General features: G+C 36.2%; 1 protein-coding gene across 3 annotated transcripts; it reads left to right on the forward strand.

Annotated features, from left to right (window-relative positions):
- The first annotated feature begins 22 nt into the window (after positions 1–22).
- On the forward strand, positions 23–24,393 carry LOC134135633 (protein NPAT). Of its 3 annotated transcripts, none has more exons than XM_062567266.1 (18): positions 23–159; positions 2,809–2,927; positions 4,605–4,665; positions 5,872–5,944; positions 6,441–6,481; positions 7,595–7,825; positions 8,365–8,449; positions 9,609–9,741; positions 10,311–10,402; positions 10,483–10,570; positions 12,286–12,382; positions 12,888–13,013; positions 13,840–15,534; positions 17,515–17,630; positions 17,730–17,838; positions 18,891–18,948; positions 21,120–22,272; positions 23,108–24,393. In XM_062567266.1, exons 1-18 carry the CDS (start codon positions 123–125, stop codon positions 23,183–23,185), a joined length of 4,392 nt encoding a protein of 1,463 aa, XP_062423250.1. In that variant the 5' UTR covers positions 23–122; the 3' UTR covers positions 23,186–24,393. The 3 variants fall into 3 exon arrangements, with proteins under 3 accessions (XP_062423250.1, XP_062423251.1, XP_062423252.1); XM_062567267.1 differs by having other exon boundaries at positions 8,368–8,449; XM_062567268.1 differs by lacking the exons at positions 23–159; positions 2,809–2,927; positions 4,605–4,665; positions 6,441–6,481 and having other exon boundaries at positions 5,874–5,944.
- The last annotated feature ends 864 nt before the right edge of the window (positions 24,394–25,257 follow it).

Here is a 25,257-nt window from a genome sequence, read left to right on the forward strand (position 1 = left end):
GGGCGCTGGCTGGCGGCGTTTCCGCGCCTTGCGCTGGTGGCGGGGCGGCCTCGGGGGCCGCGGTCGCAGCCTGCCCGCCCGCCCCCCTCCCTCTCTCCCCCGTCGCCTCCGCGCTGCGGGTCATGCTGCTGCCGTCCGACGTGGCCCGGCTGGTGCTGGGTGAGCGAGGCGGGTTGGGGGAAGGGGGGGGGAGGCGGCGCGCGCGCGGGGCCCGCGGAGGCGGCCGCGGCCGCGCAGGGGGCTTTGCCGGCCGGTGACAGCGTGCTCAGGGCGGCGGGGGCGCCGCCCGCGCCGCGGTTCCCGTCCGCGCCGGCGGAGCGCCCCGCTGGGCCTGGCTCCCGCCGCCGGCCCGGGCGCTTGGCTGCTCCGGCTTCGCCGGGAAACGCGGCGCTGTTTGCAGCTGGGCACGTTTCCCCAGTCGAAAACCTTCGGGGCTGAGTCTTGGCTGTAGTCTGTCTCCAGCTCTGTTTGTCTTTACACACCGCGAAGCGCTTGTTGTCGCTGAGAACTGAAAGTAATAAGAGAAACGTTGTTTTTGTTATTGCGGAGTAATAGAATTTTTTCAAATTTCATGCATTGTGAAAAAACACTTAAAATTATGTAAGGGATATCTCTTTTTAGCCATTGACTGCTTGATGTATTTTCTATGCAGTTTTGGTTAAGTTATATGTTTGTGAATAAAAAGTTCATCTCACATGCTGAATAGAGAGTTCTAGACATACTCGGTAGAAAATCTTGGCCATTTCTTGTATACCAAAGATGCCCCATCCTGTCTTGTGCCTGTTTTGGCACAGCGCATGCATTAGCCCCAGAAAACTTCTGAGCATCTTCTAAGATTGTAGAAGAGGATATTCTTAGCACTTACTTCTAGTAGCGCTCGCTCCTCTATATGAGGCATCTGAATTGTGAGCAGGTTAACAGGCTTCCTAGTGCAGTTCCTCTTTCATCTCTTTTTAATTTTCTCTCGCGAAGTCTTTTTGGTGCTGTGAGCTTTGATGAATATTGGTTTTAAAAACAGTAAGATGAGCTTGCCTGTAGAAAAAGGCATAAGCAAATTTATTTTCTAATTACTGTAAGTTAGGTGTGTGCATGCATGTATAAAGATAGAATGAAATATTGAACAGTTACTAGTTCAGCAGGCACTCTTTCTTTTGTGCCTCTTATTTGGTTTTGATAATGTTAAAGATTGTATATGGTTATGTAGTTGTAATGTACATGCACAAACAATTTAAGTTTAGTCACCCAGAAAATCTTATTTATATGTATATGTATACATATTAAGCTTTGGAATGCTTTATTTTGCAGGAAATTGGTGAATGTGCCAGATATGTCCATATTCAGCATTCAGTTGTCCTTCAACAGGGCTCAAGAGAAATTGCAATTATTTTTTAGTAAATATCCAGCTGAGTTGATTGTAAGAACAGCCATACGCTGTCTTTAGTACTGGCCAACGATGGTGGTGCAGTGGATAGGAATACGACAGGAATGTAGGTGTATTGCTGCCAGCTATGCCCTCAAATTCTAGTAATTTGTGGTTTGAGGGTTTTCCAACAAACTGCATTTGAAAAATTAGCTATGGCAGCCCTCTCTGTTCTGCAGGTGCCGACTACATTTTCTCTCAAATGAGCCAGCTCATACATCCTAATTAAACTTGCAGTGGTTATTTCCAAACTGTGTTTAGCTTTGAAGTTTATTTGTCTGAGATTTGAACAAGGGCTGGTGTGTTTGAAAACTGATCTACTTTTTCTAGCTGTACTTGGATCTGATAAAAGGTGTTATGTCTTCATGCAAACTTAAAGGCATGATTTTTCTGTGGACTTTCCTGAACTGAGGCAGACTGTTCTGGGATTTCATGTAAATATATATCCTGATATATAGCATTGTATAATTAGGTGCATATTTTGACTTTTCTTTAAACCACTGCATATTCAGTTCTGCTACAGGCAAGAAAGAAAAGACACCAAGTTTTCTTTTGTGGTTCCTTGTTCTGTTATCCTTTATGCAGATTGATCTAGCTTCACCTTTTACTGTTCACACTATTTGAAGATTAAAGCAGGATTTAAAATGTCTTAAAGAGGCATATTTGCCGAGGATTGAAATTTTGGAAAAGTAATCTTTTCCATTATAGTTCTGCTAAGATAACTACTTACTCTTGAAGTGGGTGTATAAAGTGTACAAGTGACAGCTAGTACCTATAATAAAAATGCAAATTAAAGTAAGTAAGAAAAAAATTTTCTTTAAAACTAATAATTTTTCTATAATATCATTTTGGAAGAAATCTAATATACTCTCGTAACAGTGCATGTTTTGCCTTTTCTGAAATTGGAGAATGCGCGGAGAGTTACTGTTGCATAGCAATGCATTTTACTAATAAAGTACTGTAGAATTCCACTTAAGTATAAAGCTCGACGTTTTATAATTAAAAACATATGAAATGTTCTTGGCTTGAGGCTGACAATTTTTTTTCTTGTCTATACAGTGCTAGTGTAGTAAAGGTAAGTCAGAAATGCTAGTGTAGTAAAGATAAGTCAGAAATTCCTTATGTTCCCACTTTTAGTCTCGAAGAGTTTGTAAATCCAGTACAATGTCAATAATGTGCTTTTTCTGATTTTAACTGTCAAAGAAATGTGTTGCAAGATAGGTGTTCTTTCAAAATAACTTTAGTTTTCTTGTCTGACACATGAATACTTATCTAATTGTTTCAACATTGTATCATATAGCCGGTTGTGTTAATGTTCCATACCTACCAAAAACAACATGCAGAAATAATGAATAAAATAGCAACGTTTTCTGTCTGATTTGTTACAGGGTATTTACAACAGGAAAAGCTTTTAGCTACCTGCCGTGAATTTATTTTAGAAAGCTCAGATTTGAAAGAATATGCAGAGCACTGTACAGAGGATGGGTTTATTCCGGCCTGCTTGCTGGTGAGTTTGTATTTGCAACACAGAAAGTTAAATTATGTTGCATCAATGGAAAAGAAGCGTTTTTTCCCCCGAAAAGAAAACTCTTCAGAGATTTTTTCAGAATATATAGGAACAATATAACAGTTACTTTTCAAATAGTGTTTAAGATGTTTAGTTTGATAGCCATCTCTGTTTCTCAGCATCTTGTGCTGTTAGCAGCTTCTTTCTTAGTTAATTTCCAAAACTTAATATTACTAAGAAATATTTAAGAGTAAAATAAGCAAATTGTGTCCAGCATGTTACATTTAGTCAGCTTTATAGTTTTCAGAATTGGTATATGGAAGGGCATCCCAGGGATTTTATTGATTTCAGGGTTGCTCTAGTTATTTATTGAAGATCACTCCCTTTTCTCAGATATATCAGCCAGTAATACTGTATTTCCTGTAGATATTAATTTAGGTAAGGCCTCGGCTTTATTTGAGTGTATCAAAATTTTGTTGACAACAACTATGTTTTGGTTCAGCTTCCTCTTTGATCAGTATGATCTGCTTTGTGGCAGATGAAATGTAGAAGTCTAGGTGTGGGTATAAATATAATACGCAGCTACATATGTAGATAGGTGTATATAACTACAGGGTAACTTGATGCTTTGCGTTTTTAACACATATGAAATCAGTTTTTTTTATTTGGTATGGAAATTATAGGGTTTGGATATTGATATGTATCAACCTTTTGATATTTATATGTGTTATTTTCTTCCCATTTTGTATTCAATTATTATAATGTACCACTAAATTATATATTCTAGGATTTTTTCCACAATATTCAAAGTTTGTGGAAAAATTCTGAGATCAATGGTCTTGACTAGAGCATGGAACTTCTTATTTCATTTACAAGTGTTTAGTCATCTATACTTTAGGGGCAGTGGGGATAGGGAATTGAGAACCAAGCTATAGCCAGGAAGAATTAGAAAAACAATGGTAAATAGAAAGGTTTTATCCAGATTCTCCAAGTTTTTAATTCTCTTCCTTTTCTCAAGAGAGACATTTTTTCTATTTTTTGTAAAAAGGTGGTGATATTGTAGTATAAAGAAAAATCTCTCTGTAGCTCAAATACGTGCAATTCAGTAAAGAGCTTTTATCAGTTGAATACTATAGGAGTTTGTAAAAGCAAACAAGACAAAAAGGTACAGTAAACGATAGTTTGAAAGTCTTAATTCTGTTTCACCTAAAACAACAGAACAAATAAATATGATATGAAAGATAATTCTGCTTTAGACAACAGCTCTTTTCAGGTTTGTGTCTTAGTACATTTTATGTTCCAAGGCAGTAGATGTTTAGTAATTCATCATAGCTGCTCATAATCTTATGTCTTTGTTCTGTAGAGAACAAAGATAAGTAAGGTTGAAGTCATGCAAATCTGACTGCTGTACCAGTGGTTTGCAACAAGATCATGTACTTCAGATTTTATGTTCAGAATGGCATTTTGGTTCGTGGATCATTTGCTACCAATTTTGAGAAAACTGAGCATCAGCAGCTTCAAGTACAGTTCCTTGTGTTGAAGGTCACCACGGTGTAGTCTTTGAAGAACTGTGATAATTAAATGTGCCAAGATTGTAACAAGCTTAAACATAATGCGTTATAGTGGATGGGGTATAAGTTATTAGGGAAGATCAATGGGCTTTTTTTTTCCCCCCAGTCCCTGTGTGGAAAAAACTTGACAACCATTCTTAATGAGTATGTAGCCATGAAAACAAAAGGTAAGCCTCCAGAGTGAGGTTTATTTATTTTTCTTGTTTATCTGTCAAAATTATAAATTTGTTGAGGAACAGATGATAGCTCTGTACTTGGACTTAGAGCGATACCCCAGCTAGGTTAGGAGCTGAAGGCCTTGTTGTTATGCAGACAGTTAACTGCCACTTCGATCAGAATTTTGTGAGCAAAGTGATTTGACTATCGTAATTTGGAATTGCCAGCATATATTTTCACTTTGAATTTTTCTCCTTTATTACACTAAAAGTTCTTTTCAAATTTGATGAAGTGTGCAGAAAGTATAAGTGTAAGATTGTAAAGTTATACTGTTTGTTGTGAGATAAATAACCAGAGAGACTCATGGCATGAAATGTTTCTTGTCTTGTTTTTAAAACTAATTAAAATAAATTCAAAATGAATTAATATTTTGTGAGGATGGCAGAAATAGAACTTCTTCTCTGTTTAATTTCTAAAACAAATTTTGAGCTTTATAATTTGACCTAGTCTTAACAGTTTTTGTGTGTTGTGTAATCAGATTTTATTAAAATGCTCAGTTCCAAGACTTGTAATTTAAGAAATATCATGTTTGGAATGTTTTTGATTTTTTTTTTTTTAATTTACTTTTCTTGCTACATTTAATAGAAATGGTAATGAAGACACAGGCATAGTTTCTTCAAAGTAGTTTCTACCTGGCATCTAGAAAAACATTATAAATAGGTCTGCCTACCTCTTTCAATTTTTTTTTATGTTCTGTGCTTCAAAAATACCAAGTGCTTTTAGTCTTTTGAGTGACATCTTAAATAAGCTATAATTTTTAAAGAGCTGTCCCCTGAATTAAAAATTTCAAAAGCACACAAATGACTTGGGAATATAAATCCCATTTTCAGAAGAGAGTTTTATGAAGTTGGGTTAGGTGTGTGAGTTGCTAAGGAGCCAGTCACGTACAGATTCCAGTGAGAATTAACCTCATGACAGTCTTTGTCTCAATTTCATTTAGAGTCTTAAAACTAAGAATACTGTCCATGATGACTGTCTGTTCATATCAATATTTTATTTTATTTTATTTTATTTTTTTATTAGGAGTTTGAGATCTTCAGTTAATAGAATATTGAGGCAGCAACTAGACACCTAAAGTTAGAAGAGATCTGAATCATCCAAAAATAATTATTTTGACTGTGGTGTATCTATTTTAATACCTAAAATTTTTATTTTAGAAACAACAAATGAAGTTCCAGCAATGATGTCATCTCTGTGGAAAAAATTGGACTATACACTTTCTCAGATCAGGTAATACAACTTTGAAATCAAGAATGTGAATTTTTTTCTTAAGAGTGAGCCTATGTGTTGACCAACTCTCCTTATATTCATATAGGAATGATTTCGGTCAGTATTTATTATTTCTGAGAAATAGTGAAAGATGCATGCTCTGAGAGTAAATAGCTGGATAGACATTTCAAGATTTTAAGCCTAGGCTAAGCAGATGGGATGGTGTTGATATGGTTTTGTATGTGGCCTTCCTGTCATAAAACAATATACTATCGCTTGTATAGAAACTGATACTGTTGTGGTTATGTGATCAAAAACCTAAGCGTAAACTTCATTTGAAGAATGTACAGCCGTTGTTTAAAACAACAACAAACCCAACAGTCAGTCAGTAGATAAAACCATATGAAATAAAACCGTATGAATAATTTTCAGACTGAAATTTACCCTAAGATACTTTCATAGTATGTAGTTGAATGTTTCCTCTGAGCTCCTTTTATTTACCTGCTTAATTTTGTAGGAGTATGCAGAATTCCACAGGATTTTCGGCTAATCAAAGGGGTAAGTAACCAAGTCAGTTGCATAGAATCAATAGGTTTTATGTTCAAACTATCCATTGTGGGAACTATGAGGGAATCCTTCAGCGTTGGTAATTTTTCTCTTAAGAGCAGATTCTAATATTGCCAAATGTCTGCTGCATGACTTTGTCTGTTTTCCTCAGGACAGTCTCTGGATTATTGTGATAGTCAAGAAAGGAAATAAGAAAAAGCCCTGTGTTTTGCGAGGGGCAAAACCTTGCCTTTTGCTAGGTAGCATTTTCTCCTCCACTGGAAGTTTAGAGGTTTACACAGATAGAAGGTTTGAAAACTGCTGCTTCACAGCCGAAGCTGTTAACTTAATTTGTGGTTCATAGAGGAAGTGAAAATATAACCAGTCATGGTTATCATGCAGTTTCAATTCCATAGAAGAGGATTGAATTTAATTATGAATTTAAAATCATATTAAAAAAGTTAAATACTTTATACAGACATACATTTAAAGAAAATATGAAAAGATAAGGCATTCCATCTGGAACTGTTTCCTTCATTGCAAAATCTGGCAAATGAACTCCCAAAAGGGAAGAGTTATTTTATTTGCAAATACGTTTTTCTCTTTATAGTACTTCTGCTGAGCAACCTATACGAGGAAAAGAGAATGTGCAGTATAGGTATTGGCCACTCTTAGACCTGAGACTCAGTGGATCATGTGGCGTGGTGGTGTTTAAATTTAGCAGATTCGGTCTGCTAAATAATAACTGCATACTTATCTTAGCTTAACTGTTTTGGTTAAGGCCATTTATACAGATGATACATAGTGAAATGTCATTTTGATGTGATATGTGTCCTGTAAGTATTTAAGCAGTGAAACAAGCACTTTAATGCTGGTTACAATGTTTGTATAAGTGATCTGTACTACTTTAGTTATATTGGCTCAAACCTGTAAAACAGAAGGTGAAAGAGGGAGTTGCTGATTTGTTGAGTTTTCGTAAATTAAATGTTTAAGCACAAACAGGTTTTAATGGAGCATCTTTACTTAGGTCTAATGTGACAATGTCCGAGAACTACTTCTAGGAAAATTGGCAGCCTTTTTAAGATCCTTTGTCATATATTTTCATCTTGTCTTTATTATCTCCAGCACGTACAAGAAGTGGAATTGTAGAAATGAAAAGACAGAGAATGCTTCAGCAATCAGCTCCTCTAAACTCAGGATTGTTGTCTGTAGCCCATCAGTCAGGGCAACCGAGTTCCTCCTCCATTGTATCTACTCAAGTTTTGCATAGGCCAGCAATAAATCAGAATATATCACAGACAAGGTTGAATACCTTGTTTGTGCACCAGTCGCAAACACAGGAAAATAAGATCAACAGTAAGTTGCGCTCTTTCTTTTTCTTTTTCCTCTCTCCCCTTAACCTTTTTATTTTCTGTGAAGAATTTATGCATGCAGGTGGAACTTTTTCTAAAATCAGGGCTGTCATCTTCGTCAGCAAAATTTTCAAAGAAATTTCTGCTTTGTTCCCCTGTGCTAACTGTCCAGAATGTTTTAGGTGTTTAAAATAAAAGGCATGTCCAAAACATAAGTGGCTCTTGATGTTTGCTAACATGGGTTTGTACTTCACAAATATGTCAATTTGTCATTGTTCTATCATGTGTTCTCACTCTTACCCTCAAAGCTGTTTTATTGCATAGGATATCACTTGGACATTTTAGGATATATTTAAAAGTAATGCTTCTCATTTTCATGATAATATTAAATTACTTTTCATTAATTCCCTGCAGCATTTGATTTGAAGGTACTACATAACTGATAGATTTATATAATGCCTTAATAATGTCATTGGAGAAAATGCTGGCATCTTTTTTTTTTTTTTTTTTTTTTTTTTTTTTTTTTTTTTTTTAATAATAAAGCAGGAGACTTCATACACATTCAGGTTCCAGGAACACAAGAACGAAAGCTTCACTCAAACTTGCTATCTCCAGGAAGACGAAAAAGGTGAAAACTTATTTCATATGTTTTAGAGATCTTGCAGTGTTTTAGTCTCTAGTGTAAATTTTCTCAGCTGGTAGACCTTTTCAGATTTATAGTGCACTGACAGTGGCCAGCATCTGATACTTCATGGGGGAAGGTCTAAGAACTTAACATTAGATTGGTAGGAGGCTGCTTATGTTTTCCTTATTGCATATAGCGGGCTTCAACGTTATTTACTCTAATTTTAGAGATAAGCAGAAAGTTCTGAAGCCTGAGCTTTAATTTTCCTTTCAAAATCAATTATGAAAACTATCAGTATAAATATACATTATGTTTTTAATCAGGAAAAGCTGTTGACTTGGTAAATTTTGACAGCATAAAGCTTCATATTCATGCTAAAAGTGTGAAAATTTGATTTCTTATACCAGTATGTTTTGTGGGTTTTTTAACTCTTTGATTCCTGTGTCCCTTTGTTTTTAATGAACGGAGAGCCGTGTTGTGTAGTCTTTTTCTACTCCACTTGTTATCTTTATCCCTGAATAAATCCCAGTCTTATCAGTATTTTTGTTTACATGTTTTCCAGGTCCTTACTCATTTTTACCATTTCCAAATCTCCTCTATTCCTACGTGATTTCTTTTGCATATAAGTGATTCAGTGCCTTTGCTGATTGTCATGATGGTTTCAGAAAGGGTCATGCCAATCATCTGATTAAAAATAAATAAATTTCCTATTTACCATCTGAGTTCTTTTGCAGCCTAGCATTTGTTTTCTTTTTTGACAACAGTTGCACCTTGAGAGATTTTTATTTTCAATGATGATGCCCAAATCCGTATCCTGAGAGGCAATTAATTAGAACTTGTTCAAACAGTTAATATTTCTTCTCTTCAATATGCATTACTTTGAATTGTTGGTGTGGAATTCAATTTGCCATTGTACTCTTTTACTCCCTTTCTCTGTATGTTTAATTTTAACTTATTTTTTATGTAGTCCAACACAGCACAGGCATACAAGATAGTGAAACAAGTGTAAGGTTTTATTGTGTTTCCAATATGTGCTTAGTTTTCTGTTGATTAAAATCTTTCACTTGTGGGGGGGGTGGGGTGGGATTTGATTTAGTCGTTCTACCTCTGTTAATTGCCATGTTCTCACAAAATACCTCATAAATTTCCTGAAATGCTTCAGTGAATCTCAGAAGAGAAGAAGCATTGCAGCATCTGCACCTCTTTCAACAAGTAGAAGTTCCCAAGAGACTGATGAAATAATAGTAGAAAAAGAAAGTGAGCCACTTCAAGAATTCATAGATGGTAACTTCCCAGTAAGTATACACTTATGGAGGGTGGTTTGCTTTAAGGAACGAATTCAAGTTAAAGAAAACTAGTCTCTGTAGGTTGTTCATCACAAGTATTACAGAAATTAAGTTGTAAGCTAAAGGTATTCTTTTATATTTGAACTGGCTCTGTGTGTCTACTTAGTATGGCGTAGCTAAATAGACTTTTTTGATTTTTCTAAGTAGTCTGTATTCTGTCAGAATACACTAATTTTTTAGACAATTAAAGCAGAAAAAACAATAAGCCTTGCTGTACTTCAGAAGACAGGAACGTTATGTGAGGCTTTTCATAGAGATATTCTATAGTCATAAATCGAGTGTCTTGGTGGACAGTAAGGATGCTAGACAGTCAGAGGTAAGCGATTTTTTTCAGAAAGAGTAAGTTTGCACTAGCATCACATCATTTCATGTTAAATGATTAAATGGTTAAAATATTTTTTGTTACTACAAAGTGTTGTGTATGTTGAATTGATTTTTACCAGTATGTTGAAAATTCATGTTCTTTTTGAGTAATGATAAAAATAGATATATGACCGCTTTAAAATTGTGCTTTTCAGCAACTGGTTATTGAAAATGCCAGAGAGAAAATCCTGAGCAACAAATCTCTTCAGGAAAAGCTTGCTGAGAACATTAACAAAATCCTGGGCAGGTAATAAGCGTACATACGGAATATACAGGTTCCTTTTACTTGGTTTATTTCTGAATTCTGAACTAACAACTGTGTTCCAGTGATGGCAATATCACACAGGCCCCTAAACAGGCAGACAGTGGCCCCACAGAACAGGAGACTTCGATTGATGAAATCCTTGGGCTTCAGGTAGGTGTGGATTGCCTTATTTACACATTTTTGGTAGCCAGCCACATGAACATGATCACTATGTTGAACCTCTGTCTACTGCCTGGTATCTCTGATCACTCTCCTCTTTCTCTCATCCTCTTCTGATTTGGTGTGAAATCTATTCTTTCTATGATTTTTTGCAATACAGTTAAGCTTATCTAATGGCTGGCCTCTGACCATGGGGCAGTCCCAGCACTTTACTTGCATAGGTGCTAACTCTTACATAGTTGCATGCTGAACTGTCAGGAAACTTGTATTTTGTTGGAGGTAGTTTTGAGACAGTTTAGCACTGTGAACTTCTTCCCAGTGCCTGTACAGGATATCAGAAGCATGCAGTAGGGTCAAAACACAAGGGATCAGGACCGCCTGGCAGTGGTTAGCTGTGAGGTTGCCCTCAGACTGTGATCTAAGTACACTGACCCGCATTCATCACCTGCCTGCTCTGGATCACTACGTCTTTGGCACCAGTAATTTCAGACGCTTCTGACTTGGGATCCTCATCAATAGACTTACAATAGGAGAAAGTTTTCTAGATAAAAAGGGATTTATAATATCTCTCAGCCTCCTAACATGTTTAATCTGCTCTGATTTTTCAGATTAGCTGTAGGTTACACTTAGGTCATCCAGGGTAGCAAGAGATGAGGCCTTTGGAATTTAAATAAAACTTAGTATTTTCTTGCCTTTGGAGGATAAATATATTCTACTTCTATAAACTTGTATTTTATTGTTCTTCCTTGACTGTCTTACAGTCTTTGGGGCGACAGTCAGAGGGGCCCTTAATGAGGGGAAAAAATCTTACTCCTCATGAAAAGATAGTTCAGGTAGTTTCTAGTTTTCAAAGTAGAGGTGTTTAGTTTTTCAATACTGTCCTTCTGTTGTTTGATGAATTCCAAAAGATATTTGTCAAAATCCACAGTTGAAAAGCTGTATTTCATTTTTTTTATGAGCAAAACAAAATCAAAGAAGCTTCTTAGTTTAGTTATTTTCTGAGACGAAATAATCCAAAAATAATCCACATGGACTGGGCTGTTAATCAGTAACCCAAGTGCTTGTGTCATGTCAAGTGAGAAATCTCGAAAATGTTAATTTATAAAACATCCTAGACCTAATTGTGATATGTGTAACCAAGCTCCATACAACTGAAATTTTTTTTTCAAGTAGCTAATAATTAAGTGTGGCTTAGAATAGTTAGACTTTTGGCTGATATTTTGCATAGTTTTCACATCAAAAATGCATTATTAATAGACTGGTCTCCCTTCCCTCTTACCCACAGGAAATCTTGAACTCAAAATATTCTCCAGGCTAGAAGTAATGGGTCAGCTTCTCTCCAGTCAGGTGTAGGAGTATCTGGATACCCCAGAAAAAGCATGTAGTATTTTCTGGATCTTTCATTCATCCTTAAAACCACAGTATCAAGGGTTGTAAAGTGCTTAGAGGATCTCCTGAAGGCTAGGAGAAAATTTGTGCTTGAACACTTCAGTTCAAGCACTTGAACACTTTAATCACTAATTATTTATTTTAAAGGCATTAAATTAGTGAGAGAAATACTTTCAGCGTTTGTCTTCGTGTTTTGCTACTGAGCAGAAGTAACAGAACTAAAAACAATTTGAAAATAAAACAATTCCTTTTTGGAGGTGGGGTTTTTGTTTGTTTTAATTGAGTAAACAGTTCGGTATGTCTTATTATTTCTTCAGGGTGAAATTCATATGTCAGAAGAAGCTATACAGGACATTCTAGAACAGACAGAATCAGATCCAGCTTTTCAGGCACTCTTTGACTTGTTTGATTATGGTAGGTATATTATGATCAGTTGTACCATAATAAAGCATCATGAATAATGAGATTTTTTCAAATATTTCTTGAAGAAGCAAAGTAATTTAACAGATTTGTTTGCAGGAGAAATAGACTATATGGCATCTGTGTTCCTCAGTTCAGAATGAGATACTTGATATATCCTTATTTAAATAGCTGAAATTCCAGTTTAGTGCTGACTTGCAGTAATTGTTTTATTGCCGCTATTTTAGACTCTCCTGGTCGAAAGGATGATGGTTCCTATTTATTTTTCTATTCTGTTGTAAATTTTTCTTTTTTTCTATTCAGAGATATCTTCAAATACAAGATAAGCATGTTTCTATGTTATTGCTGCATCTGTAATAAAAATAGAGTAACAGTTGTTCTTTGCTCGGTTTAAGGTGTCATTTCTTGAATTTGAAATGCAAATGCTTCATATAAAATGTATTAATTACTTCTGTGTGTAAAATTTTTAAATGTTCTTGGTGCTTCTTTTTGAAAATAGGAAAGAACAAGGTAAACAAGAATTTACCTGCTGGTATTTCTGGTCAGAATGGAGAAGAAAATACAATCCTGGTGGATGAAAATAACCTGGAAACACTTGAAAGTTCTTTAGGAACAGAAGAAACGAGTAAGTGTAGTGTTTTTTACTTAAAGTTTCTTCTAATAGGTTCATTTTTATCGTGAGAACACTTTCAGACAATTTGATTCTGTATATCAAAGGCTTTGTGTTTTCAGTGATAATATCCAAGCTGAAGTTTACATTTCATGGACGTACGGTTGCACCTACTCTGTTAGAAACTTTCAGACTGTTAAATTTAAAAGTAGTCCATCAGGGTACTTGTAAGTTGTACTTGATGAGCTCCTGAATTTTCGAAATCAGAATATCTGCAAAGCCTGTTTACTTACTCCAAGCAGATATTCTGCAATTTTCGATGTGGAACACTGAAATTATCTTATATAAATGGCTGAATTTTCTTATATAAAGATAATATTTTACATTAAACCATACTAATCTTTTCTGTCTGTTCTGAAATGTGGTTAATTAATACACAAAGAGTCTTACTGAGTTAGACAAAAGGTATGTCTAGTCTGTCTACTTCATTTTTAAGAATACTTAGTAGCAGATATTTAGAGAAAGTGTATGAGAAATAGAGCAAGAGGTCTTTATTCTGAGATGTTCTTTTGAGCTTCTGGAAATCTGATTTAGTGACTTGAGCCATTTACTTATTACGTATTTATTTATGTACAAACTGAAACACCAGATCACCTGATCTATCTAGTCTAACCATATGTTTTCCACTCAGCTTGAAAATATGGATTAGATGAGTAGTGTTATTCCCACTTAGTTTTATGTGAGACAGTTTTACGTTAAAGTGATTTGTGACTGTACAAAACCTTGTAATAGAATCATCTGCTGTAATAATTATAGAACCAATTTGGTCTCTATTTTACAGGTGATAATTCTAGAGAATCTCTATCCTGTAAAGATTTTCATTTAGAAGCATCATGTGCCTTGAAGAATAGCATTAATAGCATTAATGATGGTGATAAGAAAAATACAGCCAATGAACAGTTGCACGGAAATTGTAGACCAAAAAAGCAGACTGAAATGCTTAAAACAGTTACCACTGATCAAATTGGAGAGCTTGAAATCACTTTTGATTCTGTGCCTGGTTTGACTGAATCTACAAACAGACAGAGTTCTGACAGTGAGCGTAATGAACACCGTGGAGGTACTTATGGTGATAAAGAGCCAGCTGCATTAGCATCTGAAAGTGAGAGAGCTGTGGAATCTGGAAAAGATACGCTAAGTCATAACGCTCAGAGTAGTCCTGGTCTGGAATATGTTCATTCTGGTAGTTCACAGATTTCTTTGGTTTCCCTGGCAAATGGTACTACAGCTGGTGAAAACAGAACACACTCTGGAAGTAAATGTCACTTATCGCCAGATCCATCACTATCTGAAAAAACACATATTAAAAGCCTTTCTGATGGGAGCCCTGGCCGCAGCGTGTTGCTAAGGAAAAATAATTCACCGGTTTCTAGCCAGTCAGTAGATTCAGGAAAAGAACAGGCCGTTACGAGTGATACGACGACGTTACCTGGTATTTTACAGCAGAGTTCTAGCCACCATGCCAACTGTCAGGATCGGGATAAACAGTCAGATTGTGCTGTTAGATCTGCTGCGAAAATTTCAGATCATGACAAAACAGATTTGCAGCTTGAAGTTACTGATACTTCTAACAAACCTTATTCAAATGATCAGCGTACACTCAATAAGCCTTGTAAGAAAGATTTGAACCTCCCTTCAGGTCTGTCGAACTCAGAGGGAACAGAAGTGGAAATGCAAGAACCTTCATCTTCTACAAAAGTAGATACTGATAATATATTTTTCTCTTCTGGTGATGATGCATGTACAGAAATTTCTGTAGTATCCACTGAAAATAACCTTACTACGTCTGATATATGCCATTCAGCTCTCCCGGAAACCGCATCCTCAACAGATGAGTCTGGCACTGAGGCCAAAAATATTGGTGGTGTATCTTCTAGTAGTCAGCCAATGGATGTTGATTCTTCAAATATAATGTCCCTCAAAATCATAATCAGTGATGATCCATTTATTTCATCAGATACTGAGTTAAATAATGCTGTTTCCAGCATCACAGGAGAAAATTTGCCAACTATAATACTGTCTTCTCCAGCCAAATCCCCGACCAAAAATACAGGCCTGTCCAAATGTCTGAGTTCAGAAGATACTGAAAAAAATCTGGATTCAGCGTTGGCAGAGCAGAATCTCCTTGTGCTTAGACCAAAGGAGCCTGTTGTCAGCTCAGTTAACACTCAGAATGAAGACTGCACTGTGTTTTCTGTTGCTGGTGCAACTAATCTTTCCAAGGAGGGGGGATTTATACAGTTGATGCCAGCAACAAGCACAGCTTTTGGCAATTCGAATAACCTCTACATAGCTACCTGCATGACAGATCCAACTACTTTGGGCACAGCTGTAACTCCGTCGAATGTGGTTGTGTTGCCTGGCAATTCTATGCCGCTTGCTGCCCAAGCTCCAGCAGTACAACAGTTACGGACTCCTCCTAGATCCAGCAATACATTTGCAGCAAGCCAAACTGTCTCTCCAAACTTCCCACAAGGTAATCTAGTTTTGAAAGATCAATGAAAATTTCTTGCATATATATATAGCTGTTTTCATTCGTTTTTGTAAATGCATTAAAAGGAAAAATGATTTTTTAGGCAGTGGTCTATCTGCCCCTTGAAACTAGCCAGGAATTATGTATTTTGTGAATATATTATTTGTTATTAAGAATGAAAAAAAATTACAAGAGTCTTAGATTATTCTGCTTTGAAAAAAATAGCCTCATAGTTTAGAAGCTCACATTACATGACTTTTGCAGTAGTAAATTTAAGAATATTTTGGTTTGCACTGTAAATGGCGACAGTATTTGAGCTAATTTTGCCTTAAACTGCTAAATAAAGCAGTGGGATGTTCTACGCTACTATTTACACCTTTTATTTATCAATAATAGTTTGTATTTTAGGAGTGCTGCTTCTAGTGGCCAATATATAACCAACTCTGATCTCATTTTAATGGAAAAATAGTCAGAGATGTTTTTGAAATATTAACAGCCTGAGATAGAACAAAAGATTTTATTGTTAAGAGAAAAAGCAGGATCACATTTGCTGATGTTTCATTTCATACCTGTATGACTAAATTTTGTTGTAACTCTTTATTTATTTATTTATTTTAATAAGATTCCTGTTTACAGGTGAATTCCTGGGTGTTGTGGGTACTCATATTTAGTCTGGATACCAGACTGGATATAGATAGCCTGTCCAAAATTACTTTCTTGTTTTTTGTTTTGTTTTGTTTTGTTTTTTTCCAAAAAAATCTAGTCTACACTGTGAAATTTACCTCTGTGAGTCTTTTGCTTGTGAGTATGAATTTTGTTGTGAAAGAGTTGCACTAATGGAAACTGGAGTACATCTAGTCAAAGATGAAACTAAAACTTTATTTCCTATCCATAATAATGTTCTCCTGAAGCAAGCATTTTTATTACCACAGCAATAAAAATTGTGTTTTTCTAGTATTAAACCCAACCCAAAATATAGAACACTTGCAATCAACAAATTTAGACTTCTTTCCAAGAGTATAAACTTGTCACAGTTACCCTTGAACTTCTGTGTGATCAGAGGTCAGTTCAACATTATGTGCAGAGTCTTAAGAGTGCTGGCTTTTTTATCATTAGGATTTCTTCACACAACTGTTATCTCCAGCTTTTTATCATAGGAAGAGAAACAGAAATAAGTCCATTTTCTGCATTTGATATTTTTTCTGCATATGTTCATGGAGCTGAAAGAAAAAATTTACTAATTTACTCCACACACTTCATCACTTTTCAATTAACATGCTATAAAAATTTCCCTATTTTATGATTCCTGTGTGCCTGGCAGCCAGACTCTTTTACAATCTATTAGGAGAATGAATTTGATCTCGAGCCCATTAATGAACTAGTTGTTGACTAATGAGCTACAGTCTTACATTGGATTTGTTTGTTTTTTTTAACAGCAAGGAGTATACGTTCTATATCTACATACAGAGAAAACTAGCCTTTTCAACTTGTTTTCCACTCATAAGAGGAAGGTGTTCTGGATACACCAGAAAATTTTTTTAAAAGCGATTTTTTTTGCTATCAACTTCTTGGGCATGCTAATCATAGAGAATAGAATGCAAATAATAGTTTGTTTGCTAAACACCAAGATGAGCTATTTAATGTTTCTTTTTTCTATTTTTTTTAATTACTTTAATTAAACCTTCAAGCCTTAACATGAGTGTGTTATACTTTAAGCTTCCTTTTTAGGGAGGAAAGCAGGTTTAATTTAAGAATCCATTTAAAATTAAAAATAATGCTTGTATTCAATTTATCCAGGTTATTACAAAAACCCTGTTTTGTAATAGTAGTCCGTGGTGAGGACCCTACTCTTCTTTAGAAGCTAGACCTTTTCTTGCCACAGGTTTGAACAGTGCATAATTTTAAGAAGTCCTGTCTTCACACTTTTCTTTTCAGTGAGGTATTTTATTTTCTGTATAATTTTAATCCTTTGTTTTTTTCCAGGTTCCGCTATTATAATAGCATCTCCAGTGCAACCTGTCTTGCAAGGAATGGTGGGAATGATCCCGCTCTCAGTAGTGGGACAGAATGGAAATACTTTCTCAGCACCTGCTCGCCAGGTAGTGTTCCACAAATAAATCTTTGTCTTTTCAAAATAAAAGCTGAAATTTTCCTTAGTTTTTTGGTAAGTTATAATGGGATATTTTGATTCTTTCAAGGTTCTACATATGCCTGTAGCAAATCCGGTGTGTAACAGAAGTGTTCCTAAACTACCCATTCCTCCCAAATCTCAGAAGATCCCCGGACCAAGAAACAAGACTAATACAGGTACCTGCCTTGCATCTTTGAGAACAGCAGAAGTGACAGTTTTGAAAACATCATTTTTTTAGTGAAAACTTTTTATAAAGCCGTTCTCCTCTGCCATCTGCTAAGTAACAGCTGGAGTGGTTAGGAGCCTGTACCTGTCTGTGTTTGTTCAATTTATATGTAAGAACTGCCAGCTTAGTCTTAAATAAGCTTGATTTTGAGTTCCAAATTATTATAGAAATTTAATGTTTCAAGACTAACGCAGTTAGAACGTTGTACTTTTCTTTCGATTATTTTTCATCTCGTTAGTTCTAAATGCAGTTTACTGCTGCCATTGAAACCAAACTGTACTGAAATACCAACAGTTCTAAACTGTTATTAAAGCTGTATATATTGGATATATATCTAATAGTAGTATTGTATGTATACAAAAAATGTACTCTGCTATCTCTTTACCATTTCATGTATATATAAATGTGTATGTGTCACTGAGAGATTGCTTCTTTAAATAGTAAATTTATACAAAATTGGAATTTAATTCATTTCTCAGTATTGGGAGAAGGTAAAGAAAAATAATTGAAAATAAAAAACTGTTTGAGTCACAAGAGCAACCTGTGTTTCAGCTTGTTTACCTCTTAAAAATAGTAGGCCTATCTGTAAAAGTGAAAATAGGATGAAGTTGCAGATCGAAAAAGAGGCTGGGACTTTATACTTAGTCTGTACTAAGTCTGTTGTTTCGGCAACAGGTAACTAAGAGTTGCCTGTAGTCATATCCATTCTTCTGTTGCAAATTCTTGTATGCCTTTAAGATTTGTAAGTCCAATTTAGTTCACTTTTTCTTGCCTGGCCTGGCCGTTATCTCTGATTAGACAGCAAACTTCTTGTTCATATTTAATTGGTGATCTTTGGTACTCTATTAATCTGTAAATCTTAAAATTAGGAAGATGTTACAAAATTTCATTGTTGAATTTTTCTTTAATGATTTATTATCGTGTGAAATGTTACTGTACCGTGAGTTGGTCTGCTTAAATTACTTAAATTACTGTGGCTTATTAGTGCTCCATCTGTTCCAGGAAAATTGGTAACAAGTGCAGCTGAGCCTTTGAGCCATCCAAATTCTCGTACGCAAAGGTTAGTAATGCTAGTTATTCAAACTTTTTTTCTTTTCCTTGCCATGGATTTCTTTGTGCGGTTGGTGGAGGCAGGGGAGAGTGACAATCTTTTTTTAAACAGTAGCATAAGCAATCAGCATTTTCCCCCCCTCCTTTCTGTCTCTTAAGAGTGTTGATACAGTGATGTGTGCAGCTGCATATTAATGACAAACTTGGACCCAAATTTTGTTATTACTGTTTCTCTGTTAATTTAATAAAGTATTTGAAAATTGAGACAGGAAAAAACAAACACAAAACAAGTTGTTTGAAAAGAGTCTGAACTAGCAGAAATTGCCTATTAAATCTACTGGAAATTTTTAAAGAATAAAACTTTTTTTTCCTTTTCTATTCAGACTAGACTAGTACCTATGTTTTGTTACTGTTTTTTTTTATTATTATTATTATTAAACTCTCCTTGTTGTTACCACTCTGGCCCCAATCCAGTAGAATTTGTCAGATTGTTTTCTGTATCAGGATTTCAGCTGTGCACTGCTTTCTCATTTATCAAGTGAAGAGTCAAGGGAAGGATGGCAAGGAGACTCGCGTACTAGCTTTATATTGATGAATATAATTTAAGTCCTAATCAGAGTAGGTCATAGTCCTGTCTTGAGCAAGTAAGAGAGAAGAAAACAAGGTTGTAACTCTTACTGCTAATGGACTTCTGAAAACAAAAGGACATTGTAAAGAGCAAAAGAGTAAAGGAGGAAGTAAGAAGTTGAGTTAAAATATTTGTGGTGAAGAATTCTCTTATGTAAGAAAAAAGCATACTTCTAAAAAAAAGAAAAAAGAAAAATCTACCTTTTAAGAACTCAGTTAAAATGTTGGGAAAGAAAACTGGAAGAAAAGAGCGAAGTAGTCAACTTATTAAAAAAAAAAAAAAAAAAAGAACAAGTTATACACTATAGGTATAGGTACATATGTGAAGGTGGTTTTAGGAAAGCCACAGAAGCAAGATCTAGGGTAATATCTTTTGGAGAATTCAGCTTTTTGTTAATTTTTCCATCTCCAGTCATATATGTTCGGTGTAGCAAAGGGAGCAAAATGTTCCCTGTAAGGAGAGATAATTTCTTATTTCTACCCTTTGCCCTGTGTTTCATCTCAAATTTCACTGAAATAGAACAAACTACTACTATTCACTTTATTTGGAGTTACCATCCCAAAGATAGCTTGGCTTTTCCTCCTATAAAACATAACAGCTTATCTATGTTGGAGAATAGTGCTACTGTAGATGAATATACAGAATCCTCTCTTGGAAATGCAGCATATGCCAGGAAGGAGGGCACAGACCTAACAGTGGGCTGAGCTCATGGAGCAGAAACATTTTTTCTTTTGACATCGCTACAATGCAGTAGTGACTTTTTCACACTAACGTGGCTATTTGGCAGATGGAGACCAAGCTCTCTGGAGCTTGTGTATTCTCATCCAGATGCCTACCAGAAGCTGTGCTGGATCAGACCAAAGTTTGTCTTGTTCTGTGTCCTGTCACCGATAGCAAATGCCTATGCAAGAGTACTAGAACGAGGCAAACAGGTGTTGATATTGCACAGAGTACTCTGCCAGCTTTTTAGCTGTTTCAGCTCTGAGGATTTCCAGAGCTAGAAACAGTATCTTTTATATGCAGTATCCTTGATGGACTTTCCTGTCAAGAATTTGCTCAGTTGCATTTTGAACTCAAATGAATTACCAGCACCTATAAATATCCCAAGACAAAAAGTTCTGAAACTTAATTATATGCAGTGTCTGAACCTCTCTGTTTTGTTTTGAACCTAACAGTAATTTTATATGATGCCCTTAGTTCTTCTTTGGAAGATACAGCAGAGAATAGCTACCTTTTTCTTTTTTATCTAGAGCTCTATTGCATTTTGCCTTAGGGGAGAGCCTTTTCTGGGCTGAAGAGTCTTAGTCTACCTAACTGTTCTTTGTACAGATTTTGGTTCATACCTTTTAACTTTCCTTGTTGGCCTTCTCTGAACTTCCTGCAGTTATTACTACTTAGTCTTGGTCTTTGTATGTTGATTAAATATTTATACTTGCCAAGTGGGGAAAGCTTTAGAAGGGTATTTTGGGTGAGGAGGAACTTGCAGCCAAGCAGAAATAAACTTGTGCAATAAGAATAAATACATTGCTGAAGTATTTTTACCTCATTTTCAGGACTGGAAATTCAGACAAGCTTACCAGCGCAGAACTGGGAAGGAAAGCAGAGGAGAATTTGGTTGTTGTACCGGCAGAGAACATGAGCTCAAATTCAAGACAAAGTGAAAGTCACAGGAGAGTGCTTTGCTTTGATAATGTCCTACCCACTCCAGGAGGAAATACTCAAATGCAGACTCCTAAGAATTTACCCCAAAAAGAAAGGAATGAAAATACTTTATTTGCTGTTGACTCTGCATCATCTTCTGCTAAAGCACAGGTAACAAAAAGAGAAAAAGATAAAACATTGCCTAGAATTCTATGTAAGCCAGAAGTTGGTAGCAACAGAAGTGTAGCTGCAAAGGAGCCGCAGCCTGAGCGGAAGGTGGTAACTGCAGCGCTTCCATTGGATCCCTTCCACAAGACTACGGCGAATAAAGAGAATGAGTTACGAAGAGATAGTGATGAAAAACAGAAGAGCCAGGACACCGCCAAACTCTCAAATGGCCAACAAAGCGTTAGCTTGTGGAATGAAAAGGCAGCTTCAGTGCAAGAGCTGAACAAAAAGCAAGGGTCATTGTCAAACGGGAACAGCAAATCCGCAGCGTCTGTTTCCTTGTCCTCAAAGGAGCCAAAACGAGAAGCAGCTAAAGTTTCCAACCAAGGCCTTTGCTTGGCAAGTCCTTTCACTAAACAATGTGTAGAAATGTTGCAAGACATTCAGTGGCATAGCCCTACTGGTAAAACAGTTGAAAATGGAGAATTACCTGTACCGCGTACACCGTCTGGAGTTGGGGACAGGCACACAGACGACACCACGGATAGCGTGCGGACACCCACCTGTCGGCGTTTTAATGAGGAGAGCACAACACCTAGAATAATGGTCCCTCCTGCTACTCCAGACTTACCGGCCTGCAGCCCAGCTAGTGAAACAGGTAGTGAAAATAGTGTCAGTATGGCTGCTCACACGCTGATGATACTATCCCGGGCTGCTATCGCACGGACTAGCACTGCAACTCCGCTGAAGGACAATACTCAGCAGTTCAGATCTTTAAGGAGCACAGTAAAGAAGAGGAAGCTAGATGACTTGAATGAAGGCGAGAGAAATTCTCGCTCTGCAAACAGAAAAGACCTTCAAAGTTCTCCAACGCCATCAAAGAAGAAGAAAATAAAGGCAAGTACAGGCATTTACTTTTTAAGTTAAAATGTTAAATATATAATAGACTGAAAATTACTTATAGTGGGATGGTAGTCCCATGACCACTCACTTCTTTTTTTTATAGTCCAGATCCCTGATATACATTCCCCTGTAATACATTCATAAGTTTTAGTAACTTTACCTCTCAAGCCTGTTCTGAATTAACAGTCTTAGGATTTGAGGACAGTGCTCAGGTACACAAGTAACTCCCACTGGCTATCAGCACATATCTTTGAAAATCAAAGGAATTTTCTTAAAAGGTGATTAAGTTCCTAAAATTCAAGCTATTCCTGCATTCCTTCCCCTCACCACCAGGACTAGAAATCCACATTTTGTGTATTGCCAGTCTCCGTAGTCTACAAAACCTTGCCTTTTAACTTGAGGATTTGACTTAATAGCAAATAGCAAAGGTATAGGTGACTTTAAAAGGTTAATGTAAATAACCAAAAAGGAGCGACATTATAATTTTAACTCACTATGCTTAGTCTTACATACTCCTGAAATGTTGCAAATGAAAAATGCTCAGCTATTTAATGTACATGTTACAGAAGTTGAGAGAGATGCTATGTCTGAGGTCTGGGTGGGCTAATGCTGAAGTTGCAAACTTTTGACTGCTCTTGTCCCATAATCATGCAGCTTCATGGGGGATATGCATAAGTACGTGCGCGTTACAGCGTCCCGTTCCTGAGTGAGCTTTGTGCAGTTATTTCTGCAGTGTGGGTGGGGACGGACGAAGAAAAAGAGAATGTTTACAGACAGTGTCAGTATCCTCAAGTTCTTGGTATTTAATGCAACTGCTCTTTTCCAACAGAAAAAGAAGCTACCGAATTCTTTTCCGGCAGGAATGGATGTGGACAAGTTCTTGTTATCTCTGCATTATGATGAATAAAAAGATTTGAGCTGTGACTGTATAAAGCCAGGTGTTCTTATGCTGAGGTTTTGCATGGGAAATTAATTCTAAAGGGTGAGTTGCACTTTTAGTGCACTGAAGATTCACTTTATAGCAAAATCATGCTGTTTCTGAAGCAGGTTGCTAAGTCTGTAAATATCATTGAGTTGGTATATGTTTATTTTTGAAAAAGCACTTGCATAATTATAGAGCCATTTAATTTGCAAAATTGTAAATTTGTATATGTAATGTAAGAAAAGTTGTAAGTTTTTCTGTTACATACCACGTTGTCTGTGTTTTGCTGCATTCTCTACATGCCCTTATGAACTGCTTTGTCAATTTGTGAAAAAGTTGTGAATTTGAAGGCAGTGTTTGTAATTCACTGTTGTAAAATATGGACAGCTAATTTTTGCCACTTTTCACTGTCTTGTTGAATCCTAAAGAAACTTCACATGCAACTGACTTGTACTAACATTATCTTCTCTTACAACTGTAAAATCCATGTTTTAAGGCTTTGAATGAATTATTAAAAAATTACGTAAATCTAAGGCAAAAAAAGGTTCTCCTAATGCACCCTTCCCCAACCAGTCATTCAGACAAAAATTTGAATTTGTATAGGCCTAATCTGTTTCTAGGATCTTACACAATACTGGCTGCATAGGATATCTTTTGAACGCAAAAGTTATTTTTAAACGATGTACCTTCAGTATGAATATTTAAACTGCAGTGATAGCCAGACAAGAATTTGGAAGTGTTCTGTTGCAAGAGTAAGTTCTCTCAACCATCTTTTGTACTGTTGAAAAAGCATTTGTTAATGTTACTTACGCTCTTAGTCAGACATAGTAAAATGTTGGTTTAACGTAAAACTTGGTCACAGCTGCTCTACAATCTCTCTTCAGAACAGATACAGGAGAAGCTCAAGCTACATTTTAGTACTAATTAGATGAAAATTAACACACTTAAGCCTTGCTCTAATACTGCAGAACTTTCTCTACTGGTATTTCCTTCTTTGTTCTCAAACTGTTGAGGTTTTAAACAATGCAAGTTTTCTTGTAAGAGATCTATACAGCAACAGGGCAATGTTTCAGATAGTATACAAGGATTCCTAAGGAACCAATATTATGCAGTAGATGTTTATATTAAACCCATCCAATAACTTAATACTGCATAGCATTTACAGCTTGAATAAATATTTTTGTTGTAATGAAGTTGTGTGTGTCTTACCTGACTGATTAGAATAAGCAAGCGGCTTTGTGGATATTGTATTTGAGAAGTCATGTTGCTGTAAATCAGAAGACAAGAGGTTCACTATTAACCCTCTGATCGAACAGGAGTAACTGTCAGAGACTGCTGGGGCAGGCAGCGCTAAAATCTAATCTTGCAAAAATCAAAGTTGTTTGTTTTTGGTATATGGTGGCATTTTATGTCTTATAGGAGACTCAAGGGTATTCTGACAGTTGATACGTGATGTTTTTAAACAGATTTGCTGTTTATTTCAGACAATGTAGTTTTTCATTGGACAGCTACTATGTACTGTAGTCTGACATTTTCACTTCAGTTAATCTGGTAATATTAAAGTGAATTACCAGCTCATTTTGCTTTCAGAAGAAAGACTCCTAACTCCACTTCCAGAGGTGCACAGATTCAAGGTGTCATTTGGGCAAATAGTCTTGAATTAGAAATGGATAAAAAGGTTAATTTTATTAGTATGTAGAACTTACTTAAATCCTGCTGCTCATTAGATACCTCTACAACTTTCTTACTTTCCAAAAAAGGACAAAAGTATACAGTTCCTGTTCCTTCCCTTCCCTCTCACCCCCCCCCGCCAAGTTAAGTAGGTTTTAGATTTAAAATAGATCAGTGAAAGAGACTATTTACCCTACAGTAGAGGGCATGCAGTAGAAACTGTATGAACTTTACACTAAAGTCTTGATCAGGATTTACTCCCTTCAGGAAAAGTATATTCCTATTTCCCCATACTTGCCAAATGAATCTAGGTATCTGCTTAACTCAACTGCGAATTCAAGAATGCACGCAGATATTTGGCAGCTCTTGCTGTACTTTCAGTAAAA

Source organism: Rhea pennata, chromosome 1 (assembly GCF_028389875.1).
Source record: "Rhea pennata isolate bPtePen1 chromosome 1, bPtePen1.pri, whole genome shotgun sequence".
NCBI lineage: Eukaryota > Metazoa > Chordata > Aves > Rheiformes > Rheidae > Rhea > Rhea pennata.

Bases quoted from the DNA above. Each gene is read 5' to 3' on its own strand.
- LOC134135633 (XM_062567266.1), top strand. From the start codon at position 123: ATGCTGCTGCCGTCCGACGTGGCCCGGCTGGTGCTGG. The intron at 9,742-10,310 runs GTAAGTATACAC...TGTGCTTTTCAG, and splicing joins TCATAGATGGTAACTTCCCA to CAACTGGTTATTGAAAATGC. The intron at 18,949-21,119 runs GTTAGTAATGCT...CCTCATTTTCAG, and splicing joins CCAAATTCTCGTACGCAAAG to GACTGGAAATTCAGACAAGC.